Here is a 25698-nt window from a genome sequence, read left to right as displayed (position 1 = left end):
CTATCTTATAAAATTTCCTCGTAACTATTCATTTTTGTAAAACTTTTTCCTGTAAAAATTTATACAAAAATAAGTTACGGGAAAAGTTTCAACTAGTTAGATTTCTTTTAGAATTTGTTTCTTTCTAAACTATTTCCTTCATGCTAAACTTCTATAAATTAGAACATCTTAGAATTTACAATTCATAAAATTGGCTGTAATTAGAAATCTTATGCATAGTTTTAACAATTAATGAATTAATAATTTGTTGAATTTATATGACATTAATATTTGTTTCTTTTACATTTTATGCTTCTTTTTTGTGTTTATATATTTGTGAAATAATTTATACACATATATGTAATACAAAAAGAAAAAGTTAAATATAAAATATTTTATATTAAAGAGTACATTAGCCAATTTTTTCATGACTTTCCGACTAAACAAATACAACAATTTCTATATTCTTGCATCATTTTCTCATTAAGCATGTGTGGGAAAGTTAATTTCATTTTTCTTGAACTCACTTCACGTCACTTTTTTCACGACACGCTCTCTTACATAATATTCCCGTCAAACAAACAAAGCGGTGGTGTCTTTCCTTTCCTCCCCTTTTAGTTCAAGCAATGGCAAAGGTAAGTGAGTGATAAGTTGCAAACGAACCAAGTTGTGAGCGAGCTGATTCAGTTAAAACTCGACTCGATTTTTAATCAACATCAAGTTTGAGTTGAACTCGAGCTGACCAAGTCGAACATAAAGAAATTTAACTTGGTTCGCGAGCTTTATTATATATTTAAAGAAATTTATTATATATTTGTATTTAAATAGTGATTTACATATATATTCATAATATTTTTATTATTCATTAAAAATGAATATTTTATTTTTTTAAAAAAATAAAAAAAAATTTTTTATTTTTTTAAGTACGAATAGATTTGAATTCAAGTTGGACTAAACTCGAATTCAAGTCTGAATTCAAACTGGAGTTTTATATTGAAAATCCGCCGATTTCGAGCACCATAAAATTGAGTCGGGATTCCTTTGTCAGAATTAGACTCAACTCGACTCGTTTAGTCCTAATTTGATGTGAGCATATGCGTAGGCGGTGCTGACGTGGGCGGCAGGCTGGGTTTTCAAAGGAAAGTTCTTGGACGGAACCCAATCCCAACCGCAGAATTTTGAAGAAAAACCGAGCAAACGAGAAAGATCGATAATAAACCGAGTCCATCCCTCCAACGACCCTTTTCCACCCAAATCAAAATCCCTGAAGATCTCTAAAAATCAATCTTATTATTAGTTAACCACCACCTGAAGGCTAAAGCCCATCTCATCTCTTCATCACCATCACTCGCTCCCTCCGTCGACGATAACCAGCGCCTCCACAATCCAGATTCAATTCAACTTCAGGTAATATTCCTTCTTGCAATTAGGTTTTTGGGCGCTCTGCTCCACTGTACTCTAAGCCATGTTCTTTTTCTTTATCTATACGATTGACTAACTGATTCACTTAATTTCATCTCCTCTTCTCCTGCTGCCCTACGTGTTCATGTTTTCTTATTTCGTCGGCTTCGAAACCTTTGGTTTTGGTAACAGAAATTGAGAGCACTGCTCTTCCGATTCCAAAACGCTACTCTCTGATCGCCTTTCTGTCAGGGCTGGGAATTCCGAAAGGTCAATGGCGAGGATCAAGCCTCAAGCTCTCCTCCAGCAAACCAAAAAGAAGAAGGGCCCGAGCAGGGTCAGTGTCCCTACCATTCTCCTCTACGCGCTCCTTCTTTTTGTCATGCTCTTTTTCCTTTTTGCCACCTACAGACATTGGTCTCGCAGGTAATCTATTCTTCCGCTAAACTTACGTCTACTTGGATATCTTCCTTACATATACTCGCATATTCTTCTTCATTCAGTTCCCATGACGTTCTGGTTTTCTCTGTTTCTCTAGATCACTGGTTCATTTGCAAGATACCGTATCAGTTGAGGAGGTAGCGTTTCATATCTAACTCTACCATTTTGGCCGTGATACTCTTAGCATGTCAACTTCTTTGTTTTTACTCCAACTGTTTTCTTATCTGCATTGCATCTAAGCTGTTAATGACTGCTATATTGATCTATGTACTGCAGGGTCATAGTGTTTTAGCTGATCCAAAAAAATCTGCTATTCCTAGATATGCGGTACATTTCTTTATCAAGCTCGTTGAATGAGGCCGTTGGCTCTTTTCCTCTTTTTCTTTTTAAGTATATCCTTTCTAATTTTTTCAATTACCGGCAGCAAAACTTCGTTTTTAAGCTGTGGGTCGAGCATTTACTTATATTATCAAGTATTCTAATTGACTCCATCAAAACCAGTAAATTACAGGAATGATCATTTTTTCCTTTTTCTTCAATGAAATTAAGTCAGTTTTGGCACGTCTTTCTGTCTTTGCTCTTTGTTAATGGATCTTTTTCCTGAGAACTCATGACCTAGTTTATCTCAACAGGTCATACAAACTACAAAAGGCTCACTGAGTGTGGAACTTTTCAAGGAAGGTTCTCCTGAAGTTGTTGATGAATTTATCGAATCATGGTATGTAATCAATTCTGACTCCCAATAGTTTCTGGCTGCCTTTTATATGTCCAAGAAATGTGTTGGACAGCTGATTGTTTTATGGCAGCACTTTCTAGTTTACTACTACATTGCACTAGTATTCAATAATTTCTTACATAGATATGCTACAAAAACACAGATGAGATTTTCAGAGAAAGACTTTGCTTATATGCTGGCTGCTCATTGGGAAAGCCATGATGAGATTTTCAAAGAAAGACTTTGCTTATATCAAATGCCTAATACTTCTCTGAACATTCAACTATCCCACACAACCACTATGAAAAGTTTTGTTTGGCTTGTTCGAACCCATATTGAGGAGATTACTTTCAATGGAACTTATGCTGATGGATTCAAGGGACCTTACTACTAGGTTTCTTGATGTAGGACAACTTTAGGGTAAATTTCCCACAGTTAGCAGCAGAATGCTAAAGATTGGGAGCTGTTTTGGCACTATGAATAGCACCCCTTAATATAAACCAACTGAAAAAACAAGAGAAGAAGGAGGAGAACTACTAGGAATCTTACCCAAAGGTTGCTTTAATCAACATGATGATCTCATATAGGAGCCTCTTTTTCTCTAAATTTTTATCTATTTAAAGCTTTGCCTTAGTTTTTGTTCACAGAGCATAGGACTTCTGTTTTGAAGCAAAGAGATTTGTCCTTTGAACTCTCAACAATTGCGATCCTTCATGGAGTTTTATCCTTTAGATAAATTATCAGAGTACAAGATCACAACTGTGCGATATATCTGTCATTGCAGATATTTATCTCTTTACTAATCCTTTGCACATTACCGATAATTAAGGTCATCAAAACAATCTAATTTCTGTTGATCTTTGATAAGATACTATAAAATTGCTTAAAACCAACTAGCATAATTATGTCTCTGGGATAGAGAGTTTGTATTCCAGTTTGGATGTGCTCTTCTAGTGGGTTTACATCCATCACCAGCTAAGCAGTCTTGACCCAACAAAAGGAGATTTGTGTGACATTAGTGGACAGAATTTTCTCTAGCTAAATTGTGATTGAAAACATTGGGATGTGGTCTTCCATTAATGGAAGAAAGTAGAAGTCCAGTAAAGGGAGGAAATTCTCAGTTCTGAACTGGTCGATTCTGACTGACTGCTCAAGACCTAGTTGGAAAGAGGTAGATGAATTACTTTTCACTATCTAAATTGACCGTCAAATTCGCCATTCGATCTTGTTGGCAGGTATATTAATTGCAAAAATGATGAAATTTAGTAGACGCGTTCTTTGCTGTCAAATCTACTGTGTTACTTGTAATCTTAAAGAGTCTTGTCACTGAAATTCGTAGTGTCCTTGTTCGCGCACAAAGTTTAGGTGAGGATTGATAAATGCCCATCCCCTCCTGAATTAGCTTTCTTTGAATTGTTTTACTTTCAGTAAGAAGGGGCACTTTAAGGGGATGCAGTTTAATCGTGTAATAAAGAACTTTGTTATTCAAGGAGGTGATGTCGAAAGGTCTGGTGCTACAGAAGATTGGACTGCGAGAGGAAAACATTACAGTCAACTTGACACAAGGTTGGTTCTGCTTGTCATTTGCTTTTACATAACTGCTTCCAGATGCAACAACATATGAATCTTCTGAATACACGGCCACTGAAGAAGATTTTCTTGCCAGTCTAAAGCATGAAGCTTTTATGCTTGGAACTTCTAAGACAAGACATGATGGTGGAGGATTTGATCTTATCATTACTACTGCTCCGATCCCAGATCTAAATCAGAAGATTAATATATTTGGACGTGTTATCAAAGGGGAAGATATTGTTCAGGTGACGATAGCTGTCCATTTTTTGCATCTCCTTGTGACATTCTTTGGTTTTTTCCTAGACATTCATTCAGATAATTTAAAGTGTTAAGACTTTGGGGTTCCTGGACAACTAGGATCATTTAATTCAAGGAAGAGTAGGGATTTTTTTTCCTTTTGCGTGTGGGGATGTGGGGGGAACATTTGGGGGGGTGGGGGTGGGAGGGTTGTGGTGTTGGAACACCCTCCAAGAGAGTTTCATCTAGTGTGTTGTTTCTTTTGGTAATATCAATTGATCTGTGTGCATTGTTCCCATATTTGAACAGGAAATTGAAGAGGTGGATACAGATGAGCTCTATCGACCCAAAACCAGGATAGAGATAACTGAAGTGACTCTGAAACAAAATAGTTGAAGGTCAAGTCTGCTAAAATCTCTCATCCTACAGTGCGCATATTTACAGTGTTGGACAAAGCCTGTAGCTGGAATTGCATTTCACATCTGACACGACTACATATCGAAATGATAGTCATTGGAAGCGTACAGCCTTTGTTGATTAACATGACGCAGCTGTCATTTCTTGTAATTTCAAATGGGATAGAATTATGTGTTAGTTCCTTCCTCCCCCTCCTTCCTTTTTCCGTTGTATTGATGCAGCTGGATTTGCTTCAGGTTCAAAATTTTGATGGCAGAACAGGGTGATAGTATTTATTATTAATACTGCAGTGGTATATTTGTTGTGTGGCATTGCAAAACTCCCAGGCTCCTTTTTCTCGGAGATTAGCCTCCCAACAGCTTTGGGTAGAAATTATTAACGTTTAACAGGTATTGAACCTTTTGAATTGGCTTGCTTTTATGTGGCGGTAACGGGATATCCTTGTTGGAGTAAAACTTTCTCTTGGTCTCGTATGTGCATGGCCTGCGATCGGACAACTGGTGAATGAGATAAAAAAGAAGGGCTAACTGACGAAATTTGGTAGAAGTTATACTTGAAAGAAACTTTATCAGCCCAACTCCAGCAGATCGTTTGAAAAAAAAATTGCTTGAAATGTTTCCAAACTCTCGAATGATTATCTCTGCATTTCAAACCTTTTGATCCTCCTGTCGGAATTGACCTTATGCGTGAAGGCAAAGGATAACAAAAACCAAGACTAATATGAATCTGGCTTCTAAAAGAAGCACGTAACATCTTCCCATCGTGCCAAGCCACTTGATAACCAACGGGATCTTTACAAAAGAAATATTGAAAAGTTGATTCAGGAGAACTTAAACTATTCAGGAGAAACATTTTGTAGCAGGTTTTCCAGTTCGGAGCATATTTCAATTCCATCTCCCTCAATTCTTGTGCGCATATAGGGTGCTGTTTTTGCAGCAGCAACATAAGTCTGAAGCAATGACTTGTAGACTCTGTGATTTAGACAATTTACCTTCTTTAAGTATTTGCAGAATTCCTCGGCACTATCAACATCTTTTTCTTCTTCACAAACAGTGAGAAATTTACATATGCTATCAGATTTTGGCTGCCATTCAGAGCCATCGAGCTCAGAAATAGCAGCTTCCATGCACTGCAGTGCCAGCCTGATACTGCGGTTTTTCAAATAGTACATCATTAGCATTTCCCGGGCAATAAAGAAAGGTCCACTCGACCTCTTTAGCGCAGAATGGAACACGGATTCAGCATCCTCTGCCATATCATGTCGGAGATAGGCACCGATAGCAAGGTTAGCCAACCTAATGTCATAACTAGAGCATGTTGATTCCCATTCCCGGAAGCAATTCTTCAGTCCGTGGATGTCGTTCAGTTTATTCAGAGCCTGAAGCATGGTAAGATAGCTCAGATTTGTAACTGTAGGCAGACTTGATCTCAAGGACTTCCAAATGCGATGGACCTCACCAATATTAGCAGTTCTGGCATACAAGCTTAGCAGATAATGAAATGCCTCACGGTTGCGAGGTCCCATTTCTTGCTCTACCTTTTTTAAAGCGAGCACAGCTTTTTCATTTAGTCCGGCATTGACATAGGCAACAGCCAAATTACTAAAAGTAGTCCAATCATACCTTTTCCCAGCCTCCTGCATAATCTCCTCAAAAACTCTTTCCACTCCCTCAATATCATCTAAGCACGAATAACTATGCATGAAAATATTGTAAGTAAAGGTGGAGAGAGGTATCTTCCTTTTCTTCATTTCGTCTACCAGGGGTGGCACCTTCTCGGGCTGTCCTAATCTCATATACAAGGACATAAGGTTGTTGAAAGCCAGTGAGGAGGGAGCAATTTGCATCTGATGCATCTTGTCAAAGAGATCCAATGCCTTGTCTTTCATCTTTTCAACACAATAGCAGTTCAAGAGAGCTCCATAAGTGAATTGGTTCTTAGCAGAAGGTGGAAGGCCATTGAAGTAGTCTTCGGCGGCATCTATTCCCTGGGTTTTACATATAAGATCCAAGCGGGTGGCATGGTCGCGGTGTGAAAGGTTCACGTTCCTTGTGTCCATCCATTCCATTGTCTGTCAATCAATTTACCTACTAGTATTAGTTGGGTCTCTGTACTAGCACTGGCATATCCCAACAAAAACAAAATTGGTCATTGGTTCGTGCCTCTCAAACACAAAAACCTGCTTGCTAAACAGAAAACTAAAAAGCACACCTTTAATCCATAAAAAACTTGAACTTGATCCTAATCCTCAAAGGGCAGGGCAGCCGCAGCACAACAACTGTCCATTTTATCATACCCATACATATATCTATTATTAATAGTGGTCAAGTTTTGAAGGGGAGGGATAGGACCATGGGAAGTTATCAAACTCTGGACCATTAAACCCTTTAACAGAAAAAAAAAAAAAAAATCTGAGAAACGATGATGGCCAAAGACATGGTACTGATGTCCACAGATATATTATTAGGATATGCATACATATAATAGAAGTGTTACCTCAAGGGCTTGGTGGTGTCTTCCAAAACGACGGAGTTCCTTGATGCATCTCATGAGCTCCTGTTTGTGGGGCACTCCCCCCTCTCTCAGGTACTCATTTATCGTCGCTCCCACCAACCCTTTCTTCGCTCCCAATGCCGACAACCTTTTGTAAAGGTTCCTCTCATTTATCGTCTCCTTCTCCACGTTCACCGCCGTCCTGACGCCTCTAGTCAGCGCCTCTGCCGCTATTCCGGCACATTTCCTTTGACCCAAACCCGCATTCTTTATCATCTTTTTTTTTTTTTGTTTTGGCCTTTTTCTTTCGTCCTTCCCCGGCAATTTTGGCAGCCCCCGGTTGTGGCAGAATGTTTTATACAGCACTACTCCATTAACTGGTACCGCCACGGTACAAAGGGCTTTCGATAGGGTTTTAGCAATTTGAGTTTTTTTTTTTATAAAAAAAAAATTAGATGGAGAATTGCGAGCTAGTCCTCACATTTTAGGAGTAATTCTTAGGGATGACTTCACCATCCTTCCCCAGTGTTTGTATAACTGTCTCACATTGCTCCCATCAGGTTTGATTATATGTACACTTAACATCTCTCTAAAAAAAAAAAGGATGGTTTGATTATATGTACACTTAACATCTCTCTCTCTCTCTCTCTTATAAATTCCAAACGATGGATGGTATGACTAATCTACTCCTCCAAATATCACATTTGACCAACAATGGGTTCGGGCGGGGGGGAGAAGACACGCTTAGTGTCCATTTTCATTTCTGTGTCATCGTAAGGTTTTGGGTAGGGACTGTTGCATACTTAAAAAGAGTCTTTTAAGAGTTTGTGCAGAGTCGAGGGACCAGTTTGGTAATGGGTGCCCCGCCTACCTTATCCATGGCTATCTGACTTAGAATTGGGGTTGGATAAATTTTGGGATATGGAAAGGCTAATAGTATAGTACTCTGCAATAAATAATAATGGCAACTGCTGCACTTGTTTGGACCAAGGCACCTCTGCAATTTCCATATCCCCGCGCTGTCTCCAAGATTCACCCGCGAAACTCTTCTGTTGCTCCTCCAATCTCATGCTTCTCTACCAGTGGCCCTCGTCCTGATAGCGTAGGCATGTAAGTATTTCTTTAATCTCATCCTGTTTCTCTATCACTTTCCTCAAAAAAAAAAAAAAACATGGATGCATTATTTATACGTGTATCATATATTTCCTCCGGATTGCAAAGGAATACCGAAGCAGCAGCAGGAGAGAAGATGAGGCAAAATCAACAAAGCCTGGGCTTGTTGGATAATCTCTTCCTCCATTTGTTCCGCGCCAAAATGGTCCGAGTGAGTATATACTTCCACAACTACTACTGTCTTTCCCTCCTCTCCTCCTTTTTTCTGCAGATATCCTCCTCCTCTTGGAATATGTTCTTATTATTCCTCGTCAGGAAACTGGATGGGAGTCGGAGAAGCCTGGATATGACGGACTTATTGAAGTTGCTAATCATCTTACAATTGGTCGATCAAATTCTGAGACTATTCAAGCATCGGTACATGCAAATTATACATATATATATATTAATAGCACATTGCCCCTAGTCTTCTCTTCTCAACTGACTTTAGTCTGCAGGTCCGGATTTTAAGGTCGCTGTTTCCTCCGCTGCTATTGGAGCTTTACCGCATCCTCGTTGCGCCTCTAGCACAAGGGAAAGTCGCCGCCGCTATGATCGGTAAGTGCTTCAGCCTCACTCTGCTTTATTTTAGATATAGTAATACTTACTATTATGAAATTTGAACTGATGAATATCCAATTATTTACCCCTCTGGATCTCGAAGCAAGGGTGACCGCACTTTCGTGTAAATGGTTGATGGGTCAATGCCAGGTCAACTCCGTACCACTTCCTGATGGATCTTCTTCGATGAGTGGGGTATTTGTTTCCTCCTGTGCAACCTTTTTCTTTTTTTTTTTTTCCTTTTTTTTAATATATATATATGCAATAATAATAATATTGGTGGTCTACCGTAATGGGATGGGACATCTATGCTGCAGGTTTTTGTGGAAAGATGCAAATATTTAGAAGAAAGTAAATGTGTGGGCGTATGTATCAATACCTGCAAGCTTCCTACGCAGGTTGCTCTGCTCACCCATAATCTCTTGATTCACTGACTACATGCTTTTTGCCTGATTGTTCCATTTTGTTGTACCAATATTCTTCTTCTAGACTTTCTTCCACGATTACATGGGAGTTCCCTTGCTGATGGAGCCAAACTTCACCGACTATAGCTGCCAGGTTATGATTCCTTCTTCTTCTTCTTTTTTTCTTCCCCCCTTCTTCTTTCCGTAATCAGATAGTACTACTTACCATGAGATGAGAGTATGAGACTATGGAATGTGTGACGCTGACACATGCCACGTAACCAACTGTCTCTGTTTCTCACCCTTTGGAGTTTTACCAAAATCATTGACAGTTTAAATTTGGAGTCGCTCCTCCTCCACCCGAAAGGGATATCGCACTGACAGAGCCCTGCTTACAGATATGCCCACATGCCAGTCGCCGTGGGAGAGCAGCATTTAGCCCCGACCATAAACCAAATTGCCCTAAAGCATGACTAACAATGGCTCGCGCATTCTTCGGGCCTCACTTCCATCTCAAATTGCTGAGCTGGAACACTTCGTTATGGAAATTGATCGATCGCAAGCCGCTAGGCGGCCAATCCTTTTTCACTTTATCGACCAGCTTACACGGGAGTTCCTATGTATCCTCGTCGCCTTACTTTCAATTACGCTTGCTTCCTACCGTTCATGTTCCGCTGTTACAATGAAGTCAGGCAAATTGGTCAAAAGTCCTACAAGATTGTGGCATCTCTGTTACCATATGCCTGCTTCTTCTCAAAGTTTTGACATGTCCAACGCCCGCTTGATTCCAAATATAATTTAGTATTATGTTTCATTAACTTCATCAATTGCTCGAGTAGGAGCCTGGAGTTGGCAGTATAGGAGCTCTGGGAGAGAGCTGGTTTCTTTCAAGTACCGGAACGCAAATAAACTGGCGAATCTGTGGCTCTCTAGTCGAATGCAAGAGAATTGTCATTGCAAATATCTATTCCTTGAACCGTCGTTTTTCCATGTTCGTATGATGTAGTATGAAAGAGAGATTGATAGGATCCAGCAAAAGGAAAACACAGAAAAATATCAACCAACGAAATCTACTCAGTGCAAATAATTACCGATGCCAATATTTACGATGCCAAAAAGACCGGAAGTAGAAAGAGAGAGAGGATTTACCTGGTCTTAAAGACTAAAGAGTTACAGTGTTAAAAGGGTTCGGGATGGATAAATACAATGTAATAAACAAAATACCAGGGATAAGCACAAATAACTTACAATGAATACGCATACAAACAAGATTGACTAACCAAGACCTTCAAAATCAAGTAGCCAACAAACTGTGTATTAACTAACGATCCCAGCCAGAGGGCCTCCGCCTTTCTCTTGGTCTTTCCTTGGAACTGCAACAATTTAAAGTGAACATGTACGCGTCAATAACCAAATGACTGAGAAATTTTTGTTTCTTTCTCCCTTGCCCCAGCATTGGAGGAGAAAAGCCAGAAAAATACACCGTAATAAGTATCTTACATTCTTACCTTTCTAAGTTCTTTCGTATTGCATCATCTCTTGCAATTCCTGCAGCATTATTCCCGCTCGGTATTGTTGCAGCACCTGCTGAACCAGTTGTCTGAGCACTGCCAGTATTCCCACCAATTGTCCCACCAGAAACAAAGCCCGATAAGACCGTCCTCTTGTTTGCATACATGCTTGAACTGCTGTTTACACCTTCATTTTGGGAATTTGATGATGCAGCAACAAAGTTGTTTTTGAACTGTGACATCATCCCTGTTCTCAATGAATTGACTGCCACAGATCGATTTGGAACTGCAGCAGAGGAGGATGATAAACTACTTGATTCTGCACTATATCCAATACCCAGACCATAATCCACACCACGTACACCTCTTCCTCCACCTCCCCTTCCTTTAGTCCTTTTCCCACCTGCAAAAGCATTGGCCTTTGTGAAGAAAAAATGAAGACAGACTATTCATAACAAAATGTGGTTGAAAAGAGACAGAAAACTTCACAAAAATGAAGACAGACTATTCATAACAAAATGTGGTTGAAAAGAGACAGAAAAGACGGAGGAGTTTCCTCATTGAAATTGAGCACTCAGGCCCCTGAATCCTTCAAAATAGGAATTAGTCGCTGACATTAGAGTTATAAAACTACAAATAGAATGCACATTTATGCTCCCACCCGCCTGGACATCCAGTTCTTTGACCGTATTTCTATAAGCACAAAATCATAGAATAAAAATCATACCTCCTTTTCGAGCATCACGTTTGGATCTGAACCTCCCATCCTAATGATTTAAAAGGTAAAAGTCACTCAATCATTTAATATAAACTTCAAATACAACAACATTTACAAAAATCCCATATTACCAAAGAAACATACAACATAAAAATGTGCCTGTGCCACCTATACAAAAGTCTCCATATTGGAAGAATTTAACAAATCTCTATCCAATAGTTTAGTTCAGCATCAAAAAGGTAACTGGGTCAGAATAGCACCCTTGGGAGCTGATCCTTCATTTGATAAGCATGAAGACCAGAAAGCATACAGTTTTAAGGCCTAACGACCAAACTTTTTGGTAAAAAACCACAGCAACATATTGGAGTTGAAAGGTATTTAGGAGGGATAACAAAATAGTACAAATAAGGCGCTTAAAAATTAGATGTATTAGTTAAATTGTGCACATCTGCCATAAGAGCACATTCAGGGGGAGGCTTCTGACAGGAGGACAGAAGGAACAGAAATTTTGTCAAAACAGTCAATTGAAGGCCTGACAAAACTGAGTGCAAACTAATCAGTTTGCCATGCTTTATTTTTGCTTTAAGCAAGAGGTTTTAACTAAAAAGAGTAAGGGTCAAATCAAGCAACATCAAACCAAACCTGAACAAATACAAACCAGCAGTAAGCAAACAATCCAGCTGGCCTTAGGCATCTAATATTAAGCATAATTTTGTATGTAGTAAACAACAAGTAGTATCTGACTTTGATTGTTGCACCTGATAGTTTTTAGCAAAAGGTAATCGCACAAATTATCAAAAAAAAAATCTAGTTTCACCCAATATCCCTATTCATAGAGTGAAGCGTTTTATAAAGAATATGAACAACGTATCCCAAGTTAATTCTCCATATGTCATTCATGTATTTCATCAAGCAGAGGAACCCAAAAAATAAAGGAAACAATGTAGTAGCATATAACATGTTTTTATGAGTTACATTCATGATGGCCAATAAAATCCGCAAAACCAATCTAGGATTTCAACTAATCTATTAAGAGAAATTGTTGAATTACCTTCATAGCAAGATCCATTAGCTCCACAGATACATTCTGACCAGCAGCAATCAAACTGTTGACCAATTCGCCGGCAAACCGTGCCTCCTTCTGTGTGATGAGAGTATATGCAGTACCATCTTTGTCTCCCGCGCGACCAGTTCTTCCAATTCTATGAACATGCATGTCCATGTCCTTAGCTATATCAAAGTTAACCACCGACTTAATTGACTTGATGTCAAGACCGCGAGCAGCAACATCAGTTGCAATAAGAACATGGTAAGTTCCAGATTTAAACTTTTGCAGTACTTCTACACGAGAAGCCTGGTCTTTGTCACCATGCAGAGCTGCAACTTTAAACCCTCTCTGAGCCAACTGTGATTCAAGGTCATCCACTGTGGCCTTTTTGGATGCAAAAACTAAAACATCACCCCCATCAATGAGTCCAGGGAGCTTCTCAAGAAGCCAAGGCAACTTCTCAGCATCAGAAGGAATCACCTGGACAAACTGAGTGATATCCTCATTTGCCATACCCACCTCCCCTACAGTGACTCGAATAGGATCAGTCAGTATTTCTCTAGCAAGCTTTTCAACTTTTCGAGGCATGGTTGCTGAAAAGAGTAAAGTTTGGCGATCTGGCCTAATCTGACCAACAATAGACCTTATCTGTGGCTCAAATCCCAGGTCAAACATCCGATCAGCCTCATCAAGGACCAAGTATGTTGCTCTCAGCATTGTCAAGGCCTTCATTTTAAGCATGTCTATCAGTCTCCCTGGTGTGGCAACAACAATCTCACATCCTGCCTTGAGTTCCTTGAACTGATCAAGCTTGGACATCCCACCATAAACTGCAGATACACGGATGCCATGTGGTTTTGCAAATTTCTTTGCCTCCACATATATCTGGTGTGCTAGTTCTCTAGTTGGTGCACATATTACTCCAATAGGACCTTCTTCTTTTGCAAGTTCTGGTTGATCCATACTATGGACAATCATGGGAAGAACAAAAGCAGCAGTCTTTCCTGAACCAGTTTTTGCAATACCAATAATGTCCCTCCCGGAAAGCACAATAGGCAAAGCTTGGCATTGTATTGGGGTAGGCTTTTCATACGCTTGTTTTGCAATAGCTTTCATGAGCTCAGCCGAAAATCCACAATCTTCAAACATCTTTAAAGGCCTAGGAACATCAAAACCAGAAACACGAACAGCTAAACTCTTCCTGTAATCGGCAATATCCTGCTCACTCATACCTGAGTCGGCCAAAAGAGAAGTTAGAGCAAAAGTTGAATAACAAGTAATAAAGGGCCCCAAAACAAATATTAACTTCTAATAACAACCTAGATGAAAATTTTCTTGTAGGTCTTAAATAAAATTTTGGGGCAGCATTGACCATAGAAGATATCATCAATGTCGAATCTATGTTCTTAAAATTACAATTCCCTCCATCTCAAATTGCACATCTTACTATCCTATTTGAGTTTATACTTATGATGCTTTAGTCGTAACCATCATGCTTTATTTTGTGCGCTTGGTCAATATTGTAGCTTTCATATTTAAACTGACATTTTCACACTATGTATTCTCAACCTACCACTGGTAGAGTAAAATTCCCAATATAGTATGAGGTTACAAAAACTGAAGAATACTAGGAAAAACATCCTACTTATTAAACAACAAAAGTTTGACACCAATTTGGGCATCACATTAAGAGTTCAAGTACCTTCTCAAGCTTACTCTGTATGAGTAATTCCAGGATCCAACTAACCTCACTTTGTTCTCCACGATTGAAAACAATCAGACTCTAGGGGTGGAAAATATGTGTGAATACCTGTGAAGGAGAAGATTACTCTCTTCAAGCTGATGTTATCCTTTGTTTTGTAAAAGCACCGCAAAATAGCCCCAGATTTCAGAACCTATTTCCAAACTTTAGGCCATCACAAACTTCTTATTTCGTTAGCAACTACTATTCTTTGGATATTAGCAATCTTCTTACAGTATCTGTTTGCTACATATACACCACCTATAGCTCAGTTTTCCAAATTATATATAGGTATTTTATTCTACACCTCTAAATAACTCAGACAAATCTAAATATAAATGTGGAACATAAAGTTGCTGTTGCTTCCTACCATTGAAGAAGTTAATTTGTGATTAAATCACAGCAATACCGTCTCACATAAAAAATATCTCATGGACTGTAACCCAAGTTCAAATGAAAGACATGCAAGATATAGACCCCTTCAAAACTCTCTCTCTTTCTCTGATATGGAGAATTCCCAGAAAGAAAATGAATATAACATGTCCCATCCTTGTAACTAGCAATATGGAATAATCCCACAACAACATTGATAGAGAAATTTACAACGCTTTTCACCTTTTATCTTCTTACTGGCTCATCTACCACCATTATTAGGATGAAATGGTAAATTGCAGAACCACTACTAGAAAACCAAAAGAAAAAAAAACCAAGTAACAGGAAGACCTGTATCTACCTGAAATGGAAGCTTTTTCTTCATAAAAGTCCTTATTAAATGGTTCGTAGTCTATGGAGCTATGATCCAAAGCTGGAATAGGCTCAATCTTCTTCTTATCAAGAAGAATCGGATTATCATCAGAATCATACTCGATAAGACCGGCATCCACTGCCTTGGCGGCAGCATAAACTTCCTCATCCGAATTATAGCCGGCGTGAAGAGCATCAGCAGCTAATTGCAACCCTACATCTTTTTTAGCTTTCAGAAAACTCTCCATTGGATCATCGTCATCCTCCTCGTCATCCTTGTACTTGTCCAACCTATCTTTGGGTTTGGGAGGCGGCGGAGCCCTCATCTCCTCATGAATCCCCTCCATAAAAGCGTCCAGAGGATCGATTTCGTCATTGACACCAGTGCCGTTATCATTGTTGTTGTTGTTGTGGTCGACGTCCCGGTCGTCGTACTCGATATTGTCTAAGTCAGTATCTTCATAATTGTCGTGGCCGCCGCTACTGGAGCGAGCGGATGGCGGGACGTAAAGCCGCTGAGGGGCCTGTGAGCGTTCGAAGTTGTAGGTTGCTTGGCGATTGATGCCGAAACCTTCGAAACCGAACTTTCTTTTCGACATTTTCTGAAGTTCAATTCCTTCCCTTTCTCTTCTTCTTCTTCTTCTTTTTTTCTTTTTCCCTCTTAATTTTTGGGATAGAAGTAGAACCAGAGTATTATTTGTAACCCTAGGTTCAAAATCGCATCCTCAAAAGTCAGAAAGAGGCTAAACCCTTCCTGATTTAGGTTGCCCCGCGCGCCTATTGGGCACTGTACTAATCCCCCGGCGGAGGACACATGAGTGCACTACTACAAGTCGGCCGTGGACATATAGGTGCACTACTACTATTTTATCTCCAGTTTGCCCTTTGGTCTGCGACTTCTTTCCTCTTATTTTTTTTCCTTTTTATCATTTTGTGAGGTCTTCCGCTGGATTTTTTCACAAAGATTATTGTCAAATGGATGACCCTATCCTCGAGCTAAATATTCATTTGATAACAAAAAAAAAAAAAAAAAGGGGGCCTTAAGTCTGTTTTTACAGCGATGGCGAAAATGCCCTTTTGTTTGTGGTAAATTCTCTAACTTATCCCAAATGAGTAAAGATTTGTTGATAACCATCATCAGCCTTAGGCCCACCACAAGGGTGCAAACGAGTCGAGCTCGAGTCGAGTTTTGGCTAATCGAGCCGAGCTCGAGTTAATTTTGTGAAGTTCGAGCTCGACGAGCTCAAAATATCAAGTTCAAGCTCGAACTTAAAAAATAAAAAAATAATTATTATTATTTTATTTTTTAAAAATAAAACAATAATTATTTATTTTTAAAAATGAATAAAACAATAATTTTTTTAACAAATAATAAAATATTAGGGATATATATGTAATTTTACTATTAAATATAAAATATAAAAAATATATATAATTGAACTCGCGAGCCAACGAGTTTAATATTTTTTATCTCGAGCTCGAGCTCGAGATCGACTTAATTAGCTCGAGCTCAACTCGAGCTCGATATTGACGAGCTCGAATCGAGCTCGTATTCGAGCCGCTCGCGATCGGCTCGCGAGCGAAACACCCCTAGCCACCACCAAGCCTGTAAGGCTTTACCAAATTGCCACAATTGTGGTTCTTCAACAAAAAAAAAAATTCAGATGGGTGCGTGGTGCGTCCATCTGATCCGGTGGTGGTTCTGTCCCCATCGATCCCCCATAGGTCCAGTTGGATTTCCTGTAGTTAGATTATAATAGAGTAGGAGTAGGAGTAGGGACGACGATTGACAAAAAAAAAAAAAAAAGAGTAAAGATTTGTTGATGATTTATCCAATCTATTATCTATACGTGTATTGCAATTCGCAAGTTATAAAATTACACAAATATTCCCTCGTATTTGTGCTTCACGTACTTTTCAGTCCCTCGCATATAAAACAAAAGTATTTTGATCCTTCAACCTTTAAAGAAGTTTCATTTCAGTCCTAGCCTCCAGGTAGAGTCTCCTTCCTTTCTCCCTCTTTTTTTTCTTTTTTTTTTCGGCTTAAAAGCCATAAAGTCACCGCAAACTATTACTCCAGTTGTAGATTTCAGACTTGCACTAGACACCCGTTTTTGGTCTAAGTTTCTTCGACCTACATCTCAATAATGATGTTGGTTGAACTATCTCATTATCTAATTTTAATGGTGGTTATGGATGGTAAATAATGAAAATATCAAGTAAAAGTTTATTCTTGGCGCTTAATTACTTTTTGTCATGAGCTACGAAATAATGGAAGGGATGATTTCAGGAACTTCTCTAGTAGTTTCACTTAGCACCCACTGATTCTGAAAAATATCACTTGCTTCTCCTTTTAACTTTTTATAAAATTCAGCATATTTTCAAATATATTATTTAAAAACTAATTTTTTGGACAGAGAAGAAGTTTTCATTCAAAAAGTCCCCTTTGTTATTCTATTTTTTTTTTCAACATTGAATGTATGTAATAGAATGTTGAAAACAAAGAAAAACTGTGTAAATGTGTGGTTTGGATACGTACTCAAGAATAGTTTTACTTGATTTTAATTAATATTTATAATCACCTTCCATAGCAACTTTGATGAATCTATACTATAGCAAACAAGAAAAAAGTGAATTGTGTGGTAATATATCATAGATCAATTTGATACGTACCGTTGGATAGCTCCTTTTTTTTTTTAGATGAGAATGAGACCTTATTTGGATTGCTCTATTTTGAGAAAAAATATTACATTTTTCGCGAGTATTCTTTTCACATATTTTTTAATTATTATTTTAAAAAATATATATACATATATATATTACATCTTAAAAAGGTGTTATAGTAATTTTTTTCTCAAAAATTTCTAAATTGCATTTTCTAATTATGTTTAGCAGTACTATTCAAGACCATTGATGTTGGCGGTAAGAAATTGATGGCGGAAGATAGCATGTGACGGGAGTAACGGACTAAGTCGGCTGGGGTGAACCAAGATGCGTTCCATCACTTGAAAGACAAATAAAAAATTCCAAAATTGAATGGGTCAGTGAGATTTGAGTGACGGCTTTGGACTCACCTGGTCCTCTCCTTCTAAATAAACTCTCTTCTTTGCTCGGGAAATAATAATAATAATAAGGGAAAATCGTTGAAGACGTAATTCACATTTTGTAAATTATAATTTTTTTCGTCCCTCACTTTTAAAAATATAATTTTACGTTCCTTATAAATTCATATTGATCAAATTTCGTCCTTACTTACGTTTCCGACTAGATTTTAGTCGGAATTCACCACGTGCCTTGCATGTGATCATATATTATCGAGTGTTTATATCAAATTAAATTTGGACAGAAAAAGTAAACAAAAGAAAAGTATGACAAAAAGAAATAAATGATTGGCACTTTTAAATTTTAAAACAATAACAAGACAAGTAATTCAACTGTTGGTCTTAAATGTGTCGAGTAGAAATTTCAGATTTAATTTGAAATTTGTTAGCATAATTATAGAATTCGAGTTAGGACCCATTAATTAGATGATCTTATTATCCAACTCAATAAATAAATTATTACCAAAAGAGAAAAGTCACAAATATTGAATAGGTTCAAATGGTGAAATCATATAAATATATACATGAGTTTCAAACAAAATTATTAGTTTTAAACCCCTATATATATCTATTAAATATGATGTGTATAACTACGATTAGCATGTTTAGATAAAATTCAATAGAGATAAATTACATATTATTCATATTGTTCAGGTAAAATCAAATATACATATACGTGGGCTTATAGAAAAAAGCTATTCGTACACATGATCAATGAGGGATGAAAAAATTCATTTTGAAAATTGTAAGGGATGGAAAAATTCATTTTTTGAAATGTGAGGAACAAAATAATTTATTTTATAAAATATTAGGGATGAAAAAATTTATTTTGTGAAATATGAGGGACTATGAATCAGATTATGTAAAAATTTGAATTGACAATTTTACCCTTAAAAAATGATCACATGCAAGTCACGTGGTAAATTCCGGCAAAAAAATTAGTTGGAAATAGGTAGGGACCAAATTTGATCAATGTAAATTTGTAAGGGACGTAAAATTACACTTTTAAAGTGAGGAACGAAAAAAGTGATCTTGTAAAATGTAGGGGACTTTTTGAACGATTTTTCCTAATAATAATAAAAAGTGTTGGGCGGCTGCCTGCGTGTGTTCCAGACGCAATATCAAATCACCCGTCTCTTCCTTTGGGACGCCTCAACTGCGACGTGAGTGACGTCGCTGGTTTTTTTACCGTTGTGTTAGTACTTAGCACTCCTAATACTTTTCCCGTCAATGGCGGAGCGGAGCCACCCTTATTATTAGTGTATCATTCGGAGTAATGCTTGAATTAAATTATAGCACTACTAATAGAATAAACCCCCGTCTTTACCAGTCACCGCCCCCGCTCCTCAGTCACAGCCACCACAAATGTAGTAAGTACTTAATAGTTTTTAAGAAATACTAGTAACAGTAATTAAAAGAAGAAAAAAGAAAAAGAAAAGAGAGAGAGAGAGAGAGAGAGAGGCGGGGGTGGGGAAAGCCAGCTCTCATCAGTTTAGCTCTCAGTCCTCTCTGCTTTGATCGTGGCGGGCGGCGAAGCTCAAGAAATGGCAAGTGGCTGTCCCGATTATCAGTTCCCAGCTGACGTTTTGAAGATTTCTCGAATTTCCGTCTCCATTTTGTTATTGCAGACACATACAGCATGGGACTTAGTTCTACGATTTATGCTCCGTCTGCGTAATTAAATATTGTGGAGAGATCTCCGCCTCCACTGTGGTTCCTTCCACTTTGTTCCTCACTCCTCAGATCTGAACGCGTCATTTTTTTTCCCTTTCCTCGGCGACCGTAATAATGCTGCACTCAGCTCAGCTGCTGCTCGTTTTGTCCTCTTCCATCACTGGTGTGTTCACATCAACAAAATTAAGCTTTGCTATTTTCATTTTTCTTTATATCTTTCTCGTTTTTATGCGTCTGGTGTCGGTAGTACGTTTGAAACGTGGAATAATTGCTTGAATATATTTCGGCAGTCCTGCAAATTCTCCATTTGCCTCACTTTTTAGGGTTCTCTACATTCTTTTCAAACCTTCTTTTATTTTATAGCTTTTTCCTTTTTTTCAATATTCCATGTGGTGCGAAATTGTACCGCTAATAACCACTCACTTCAGGTCTGGCACTCCACGAAAAAAGGGGGAAAACCACAGTGTTGAGGAAACTGTTGATGTTAAAAATAACTGTGCTAAATTGGTACTGGTTTAGATTTTTTTTGTGCTAGCCTTTTATTTATTAATGATGAGAACCATGATCAGAGGGGAATGGGAATGTGCTGCTTCTTGCTTAAAAGATATTGTGGAGCCAATATGTGTTTAACACGGTAATTGCTATGTTTCATTCATTCATTTATTTTTAATTTTTTTGGGGGGGTGGGGGTGTTGGTGGGGGGCATTCTAGTGGAGTATTCTATTTCTCTTGTGTTAGTTTCTGTGTCATATTCTGATTATTTCATACGAGGATTTACTAGATCTTCATCTCTGACCCTTGTTTCAATATGACCTGTAGGGCTGCTTAGAAAGGTCCACTGGCTGATGCTGGGACAGGTTCTTATTTGTTTCTTTATACTATCTTTCACTAATGCTGACTCACGTGATAATCCGTGGGAAGCACAAGTTCTATCTCCAGTGGAAATGCCATTAGCTCCACCAGCTATGCCTGTGCTGCCCCTACCAGCAAACCGACCATTGTTCCACAGATCACGCTGGAAAAACATTTCGCCCTTTGGTGCTCCGGTGCTTGGGCTGGCACCAAGTCCGCCTCCTCCTCATTACGGTCCATTTGTAACATCCCACCATCATCCTCCTTCAAGCTCAAGGTTATCTAAGTCGTCAATGAAGAACGGTGGACTGAACCCTCCTAGTGGCCTTTCACCTCCACGCTTTGCACAGATTGCTCCAGTGCAATCTGGTGCATTACCAGCTGGTCTAGCTCAACCCCCACTTTCGCCTCACACCTCCGGTATGACACGATGCTAAAATGCCAATACATCGATTTTCACTCTTTGATTAGATTCTCCTTCATATTCTTTGTTTGGCTCAATGCAGAATTAAGTGAGGAAAATGCTTGAATATTTTACGGTTGCCAATCTATTAGGTTTTTACTTCTTGCCAATGTATTAAGATGTTTTCCTGTTTCTATCCATTTCAGATTGTTGTGGACCAGATATGGTGCTTAAACGTGGAACCCAGGATTGCCAATGTGTATATCCACTTAAGCTTGACCTTCTCCTCTTGAATGTATCACTTAACCCAAATTGGAATCCTTTTCTAGAAGAATTTGCATCTCAGTTAGGCTTGCAAGTTTCCCAGATAGAGCTAATTAACTTTTATGTGCTGGGACTATCGAGACTTAATATTTCAATGGACATCACTCCAATGAAGGGCATTAGCTTCTCTGCTACTGAAGCTGCTCAAATAAACTCTTCGCTGTCTTCGCATAAGGTTCGTTTGGACCCTGCATTGGTTGGTGACTACCACCTTCTCAATCTGACTTGGTTTATGCCTTCAGCTCCATCCCAAGGTAAGTCTGGGAAGTTTATTCATCTAGCTTTCCCAACAAATTTTCATTTTTTTATGACAAAAAATTGTGAAACAAAGTTTTTTTGTATTGCATACAGCTCCTCTTTCTCATGTGCCTCCAGCAGAAGCACCTCAACAATTGGATTCACGTCCTGTAGCATCCAACAGCTCAAACAAGGGAAATCATTCAAGTTTAGTTCTTGTTATTGCAATTGGGTCTGGAATCTTGATCATTGCTATTATTTCTATTTTTGTAATTTGTCTCTGTGCAACCCACAAAGAAAAAAGGAGAACATCAGTCAAAGAACCTGGTATGGATCTGGGTATCATTTAAATTTGTATATGTTGATTTTGCACATCTAATTCCTGTCTCTTTTTAACATTCTCTGAGTCTTGTTTAACTCAGCAAAGATGAGGACTGCAGATGCGGCTCCCCTAGCTGGATCTCTTCCTCACCCTCCGCACCCTACCAGTACCAGGTTTCTAGCATATGAAGAACTTAAAGAAGCTACAAACAACTTTGAACGTGCTAGCATCCTTGGAGAGGGTGGTTTTGGCCGAGTTTTTAAAGGTGTACTTAGTGATGGAACAGCTGTAGCTATAAAGAGGCTCAGTAGTGGAGGTCAGCAAGGGGATAAAGAATTTTTGGTTGAGGTTGAGATGCTTAGCAGGCTTCATCACCGTAACCTTGTGAAACTTGTTGGTTACTATAGCAGTCGTGCTTCCTCGCAAAACCTACTTTGCTATGAGCTTGTCCCGAATGGAAGTTTGGAATCCTGGCTCCATGGTAATTCTTCAGAATTATTTGGCATTTGACAGTTATATGCCAATTCATCTGTTATTCAAGCAAAACAGCAGAATGACTAGAGTATGAGTGTCAATGTTGATAATTAGCAATTAGAGAAGTTTATGCTAAGGTATGCTTGTCAATTTTTAAAAATGTCACTCATCTACTGCAGGCCCCTTGGGGGTGAACTGCCCTCTGGATTGGGAAACCAGAATGAAAATTGCACTTGATGCTGCAAGGGGACTTGCTTATCTGCATGAGGATTCTCAACCTTGTGTCATTCATAGAGATTTTAAGGCTTCAAACATATTACTTGAGAACAACTTTCATGCAAAAGTTGCTGATTTTGGTCTTGCAAAGCAGGCCCCTGAAGGCAGAGCAAATTATTTGTCTACACGTGTTATGGGCACATTCGGGTTAGTTTCTTGATCGATCAACTCATCATTAATGTTATATGCGCAGATTTGTAATGTGAATCGCATACAGGTATGTAGCCCCAGAATATGCTATGACAGGCCACCTATTGGTCAAGAGTGATGTGTACAGCTATGGGGTAGTCCTCCTTGAGTTGTTGACTGGAAGGAAGCCTGTAGATATGGCACAACCTTCAGGCCAGGAGAACCTTGTGACTTGGGTTGGTTATAACCGTGCTATTGCATTTTTTATTAGTGGTGCTAAATCTAATTATTTACAGTCTTTTTTTTCCCTTGAGGATGAATTCCATTACAGTCAAAGTGATGCTTCTCAAGTATTTTAAAGTTGCAAATATTGGGTTGGTTTCAGGCCCGTCCAATACTTAGAGATAAGGATCGGTTGGAAGAGCTTGCTGATCCTAGGCTTGAAGGCAAGTATCCAACAGAAGATTTTGTACGGGTTTGCACAATTGCAGCTGCTTGCGTTGCTCCTGAGGCAAGCCAACGCCCTACAATGGGGGAGGTGGTTCAGTCACTTAAAATGGTGCAGCGCGTTGCGGAGTATCAGGATTCTGCTTTATCTTCTAACAGCCGGCCGAATCTTAGGCAGTCGTCTACAACCTTTGAGTCAGACGGTACATCATCAATCTTCTCTTCTGGTCCTTACTCTGGTCTAAGTGCTTTTGATAATGACCACCACTCTAGGACGGCTGTATTTTCTGAAGATCTTCATGAAGGGCGGTGAATATTGTTTCAAATTCATTGAGAGCTTACTTTTAGGTCAAGCTGTTGTTTTAACATGTCATGCTTTGTGTGGTGAGATTATTCGAAATGGAAAAATTCAGTTTAACTCTTTTTAATTGAAGGGATGGAAATTGGTGCCTTCTTTCATCCCTTGTAGAGAAGCATTATCAGTTTTCCCCCTGTTTGGTGGTCATTCTCTACATGTTGGATGAGAGTGTAAATATTCATGGTTACTGTTGTACTAGAAACTAGAAGTCTTAAAGATTTTCTTTCCCTTTTGTCTTTTCTTTTTCCTTTTTGTCATTTTATTTGCCTACTGTAGCTGAAGTTTCTCGGCACGTTAATTATGATCATATGCTCCCTGTTGTATAGAACGCATTTTGAAAGTCGCACCATGTTGAATACACATCGAGGAACTATAGAGCTCAAATGAATCTGCTATCTAATTTGCAAGCTTTCTTTTGCTGCTTTAATTGGTTGGACCTCATTTGCAACGATGGCAATCTTGCCTGACTTCAGGCTTAACGTGGGTGCTGCTTTTTTTTTTCCCCCTAGTTTGCTCTGATTCTGAGACAGGGAGGTCAAAATTCACTGCTGACATACTCGTATTTTCAGCTTTTCGGATCTTTCCCGTTCAATGGTTCGTTCTGCTCGGTCTACTACACAGGATCAAGGGTTTCTGCGGTTGTTGTCATACGATAAATATGGACACTAAACTAACTAACCTCTAGATATTAGAACAACAACATGCAAAACCACAACAACTATTGTTGATTTTGTATTCATAAATAAATTAAATCACAGCCATCCATTTCAAAATGACGCGATCCACAACATAAACTGTTGTTTCCAATCACAACTGTGACTGCAGAAGATCCGATCCTCACAGGCGTCCTAGAGGGCATATTGTCAGTCGATAAAATAAAACAAAGGATGGGTCTAGCCTAAAAATCAGAGTGTGTAATTACGCTATTCAGCAACCTCTTACGGGTAAGAATGGTAACTCATTCAAGTCGGATGAAAGGTGGGGAAAAGCGCTTCTTTCTACCAAATCTCTCCTTAAAAGTAACCTCCTGGTAAAAAAACCAGACAAAGGCCACCATTCTATCTATCTAGTACTCCTTCCTACCACGCAAGTCAATAATAATAATGTATATGACTCTGTATTTCTGTATTTCTGTTTCGGCACACAACGAGGTTCTATTTGCTCCAGTCGTCTAATTAGCTTTCTTCTTTTGGCATTAGCAGTTTAGCACTAGACAAGACGAGAAGAGACGATGGCTTTCAAGTGTTTCTTTCTTTTCTTTTTCTTTTTCTTTTTTTCTAAGCAGTGGGAAATGAGATTTAAGAAGCTAAGGATGGAGAAAGGGGATTTGATTTGTAAGTTTTTAACTTTCAATTTTAGTCATTAGACCAAAGCCTTCTCCTCGACTACTTTCAAGTTCTTCCTTCCACTGAACCTTCCCTTCGTTCGGAGGACAGTGACATATAGCGGTCAGTGCCAAGACCGGTGACTTTTTCAAGAACGTGGTGGCAAAGCGCTGGAGCGGCACTGGAATGCCTGACAGATTTTTGAGAGCGCCGGCGACGATGCTCAGAGTGCCCTGGATTGTCTCTCCTCTGCTCCAGAAAATCAGCACTTTGGAAAAATAAAATGGAGATGATGACTGTTTTCTTTCCTTGTAATCCTTACATTCCAAGTTATCGTCCTTCCTCCTTTCATGGCTTAGCTGGGGCTTTGTATTACGTTCTTCAATGTTTCACTTACGCAAAATAGCTACTGTATCAATAATTAATTGTAATTCAATGACTACTTTAAACCCGATGAAAGTTGGATTGATAGCAGTAGCCATATTCGTATTCGTCCTCCTCGCGCACCATCCTGATCCTGCACCTTATCTGAAAGAAGAATCCGGCGAACTGATTTTGAAGCTAAGTCATCATCAGACACTGAGCAAGTAAATGTCATTTGCGAAGGATCCAAAGGTGCAGTTTTTCGTTTCTCGAACCTTT

The 25698-nt window shown here is 38.8% G+C and overlaps 5 protein-coding genes across 13 annotated transcripts; 3 read left to right on the top strand and 2 right to left on the bottom strand.

The window, feature by feature from the left end:
• Positions 1-1039: 1039 nt before the first annotated feature.
• On the top strand, positions 1040-5073 carry LOC113718849 (peptidyl-prolyl cis-trans isomerase CYP21-4). 2 transcript variants are annotated; one of them, XM_027243783.2, is made up of 8 exons: positions 1040-1386; positions 1633-1806; positions 1919-1958; positions 2098-2148; positions 2454-2539; positions 3965-4102; positions 4203-4353; positions 4655-5073. In XM_027243783.2, exons 2-8 carry the CDS (start codon positions 1655-1657, stop codon positions 4739-4741), a joined length of 705 nt encoding a protein of 234 aa, XP_027099584.1. In that variant the 5' UTR covers positions 1040-1386; positions 1633-1654; the 3' UTR covers positions 4742-5073. The 2 variants fall into 2 exon arrangements, with proteins under 2 accessions (XP_027099584.1, XP_027099576.1); XM_027243775.2 differs by having other exon boundaries at positions 1041-1386; positions 1573-1806.
• Positions 5074-5462: 389 nt separating this feature from the next.
• Positions 5463-7659, bottom strand: LOC113718815 (pentatricopeptide repeat-containing protein At1g02370, mitochondrial). Of its 3 annotated transcripts, none has more exons than XM_027243734.2 (2): positions 7259-7659; positions 5463-6833 (listed from the first exon to the last, which is right to left on the bottom strand). In XM_027243734.2, exons 1-2 carry the CDS (start codon positions 7529-7531, stop codon positions 5598-5600), a joined length of 1509 nt encoding a protein of 502 aa, XP_027099535.1. In that variant the 5' UTR covers positions 7532-7659; the 3' UTR covers positions 5463-5597. The 3 variants fall into 3 exon arrangements, with proteins under 3 accessions (XP_027099535.1, XP_027099541.1, XP_071921960.1); XM_027243740.2 differs by having other exon boundaries at positions 5463-6881; positions 7259-7395; XM_072065859.1 differs by having other exon boundaries at positions 5463-6849; positions 7259-7388.
• Positions 7660-8084: 425 nt separating this feature from the next.
• On the top strand, positions 8085-19679 carry LOC113718830 (beta-carotene isomerase D27, chloroplastic). Of its 4 annotated transcripts, none has more exons than XM_072065879.1 (8): positions 8085-8365; positions 8468-8579; positions 8684-8785; positions 8866-8965; positions 9072-9163; positions 9286-9366; positions 9458-9526; positions 18030-19679. In XM_072065879.1, exons 1-8 carry the CDS (start codon positions 8217-8219, stop codon positions 18066-18068), a joined length of 744 nt encoding a protein of 247 aa, XP_071921980.1. In that variant the 5' UTR covers positions 8085-8216; the 3' UTR covers positions 18069-19679. The 4 variants fall into 4 exon arrangements, with proteins under 4 accessions (XP_071921980.1, XP_027099559.1, XP_027099566.1 ...); XM_027243758.2 differs by lacking the exon at positions 18030-19679 and adding an exon at positions 9705-10348 and having other exon boundaries at positions 8477-8579; XM_027243765.2 differs by lacking the exon at positions 18030-19679 and adding an exon at positions 9771-10348.
• LOC113718802 (DEAD-box ATP-dependent RNA helicase 24-like) lies at positions 10500-16032 on the bottom strand. Of its 2 annotated transcripts, XM_027243720.2 has the most exons (5): positions 15124-16030; positions 12653-13881; positions 11611-11650; positions 10881-11286; positions 10500-10745 (listed from the first exon to the last, which is right to left on the bottom strand). In XM_027243720.2, the coding sequence occupies exons 1-5, from the start codon at positions 15731-15733 to the stop codon at positions 10694-10696; spliced, it is 2337 nt and encodes a 778-aa protein (XP_027099521.1). In that variant the 5' UTR covers positions 15734-16030; the 3' UTR covers positions 10500-10693. The 2 variants fall into 2 exon arrangements, 1 of the variants encoding a protein (XP_027099521.1); XR_003454635.2 differs by lacking the exon at positions 11611-11650 and having other exon boundaries at positions 15124-16032.
• LOC113718792 (receptor-like serine/threonine-protein kinase ALE2) lies at positions 19637-23963 on the top strand. 2 transcript variants are annotated; one of them, XM_027243710.2, is made up of 8 exons: positions 19647-20072; positions 20729-21181; positions 21371-21742; positions 21840-22052; positions 22148-22528; positions 22701-22944; positions 23015-23162; positions 23312-23963. In XM_027243710.2, the coding sequence occupies exons 1-8, from the start codon at positions 20024-20026 to the stop codon at positions 23684-23686; spliced, it is 2235 nt and encodes a 744-aa protein (XP_027099511.1). In that variant the 5' UTR covers positions 19647-20023; the 3' UTR covers positions 23687-23963. The 2 variants fall into 2 exon arrangements, with proteins under 2 accessions (XP_071921945.1, XP_027099511.1); XM_072065844.1 differs by lacking the exon at positions 23015-23162 and having other exon boundaries at positions 19637-20072.
• Positions 23964-25698: the final 1735 nt, after the last annotated feature.

The sequence above is a fragment of the Coffea arabica genome, chromosome 1e (genome assembly GCF_036785885.1).
Source record: "Coffea arabica cultivar ET-39 chromosome 1e, Coffea Arabica ET-39 HiFi, whole genome shotgun sequence".
In the NCBI taxonomy this organism is placed as follows: Eukaryota; Viridiplantae; Streptophyta; class Magnoliopsida; order Gentianales; family Rubiaceae; genus Coffea; species Coffea arabica.
The sequence above is the reverse complement of the archived record's forward strand: the minus strand, read 5'-3'. Positions and strand labels throughout refer to the sequence as shown.

Coding starts and splice junctions, on each gene's coding strand:
- LOC113718849 (XM_027243783.2), top strand. CDS start 1,655: ATGGCGAGGATCAAGCCTCAAGCTCTCCTCCAGCAAACCAAAAAGAAG. Junction 4,103..4,202: donor TACAGTCAACTTGACACAAG/GTTGGTTCTGCT, acceptor TTTTCTTGCCAG/TCTAAAGCATGAAGCTTTTA. Junction 4,354..4,654: donor AAGGGGAAGATATTGTTCAG/GTGACGATAGCT, acceptor ATATTTGAACAG/GAAATTGAAGAGGTGGATAC.
- LOC113718815 (XM_027243734.2), bottom strand. CDS start 7,531: ATGATAAAGAATGCGGGTTTGGGTCAAAGGAAATGTGCCGGAATAGCG. Junction 6,834..7,258: donor GACACCACCAAGCCCTTGAG/GTAACACTTCTA, acceptor ATTGATTGACAG/ACAATGGAATGGATGGACAC.
- LOC113718830 (XM_027243752.2), top strand. CDS start 8,217: ATGGCAACTGCTGCACTTGTTTGGACCAAGGCACCTCTGCAATTTCCA. Junction 8,580..8,683: donor TCCGCGCCAAAATGGTCCGA/GTGAGTATATAC, acceptor ATTCCTCGTCAG/GAAACTGGATGGGAGTCGGA. Junction 8,966..9,071: donor AGTCGCCGCCGCTATGATCG/GTAAGTGCTTCA, acceptor TGGATCTCGAAG/CAAGGGTGACCGCACTTTCG.
- LOC113718802 (XM_027243720.2), bottom strand. CDS start 15,733: ATGTCGAAAAGAAAGTTCGGTTTCGAAGGTTTCGGCATCAATCGCCAA. Junction 11,651..12,652: donor TAATGGATCTTGCTATGAAG/GTAATTCAACAA, acceptor TTAAATCATTAG/GATGGGAGGTTCAGATCCAA. Junction 10,746..10,880: donor ATACGAAAGAACTTAGAAAG/GTAAGAATGTAA, acceptor AAATTGTTGCAG/TTCCAAGGAAAGACCAAGAG.
- LOC113718792 (XM_027243710.2), top strand. CDS start 20,024: ATGCTGCACTCAGCTCAGCTGCTGCTCGTTTTGTCCTCTTCCATCACT. Junction 22,529..22,700: donor TTTGGAATCCTGGCTCCATG/GTAATTCTTCAG, acceptor CATCTACTGCAG/GCCCCTTGGGGGTGAACTGC. Junction 22,945..23,014: donor CGTGTTATGGGCACATTCGG/GTTAGTTTCTTG, acceptor AATCGCATACAG/GTATGTAGCCCCAGAATATG.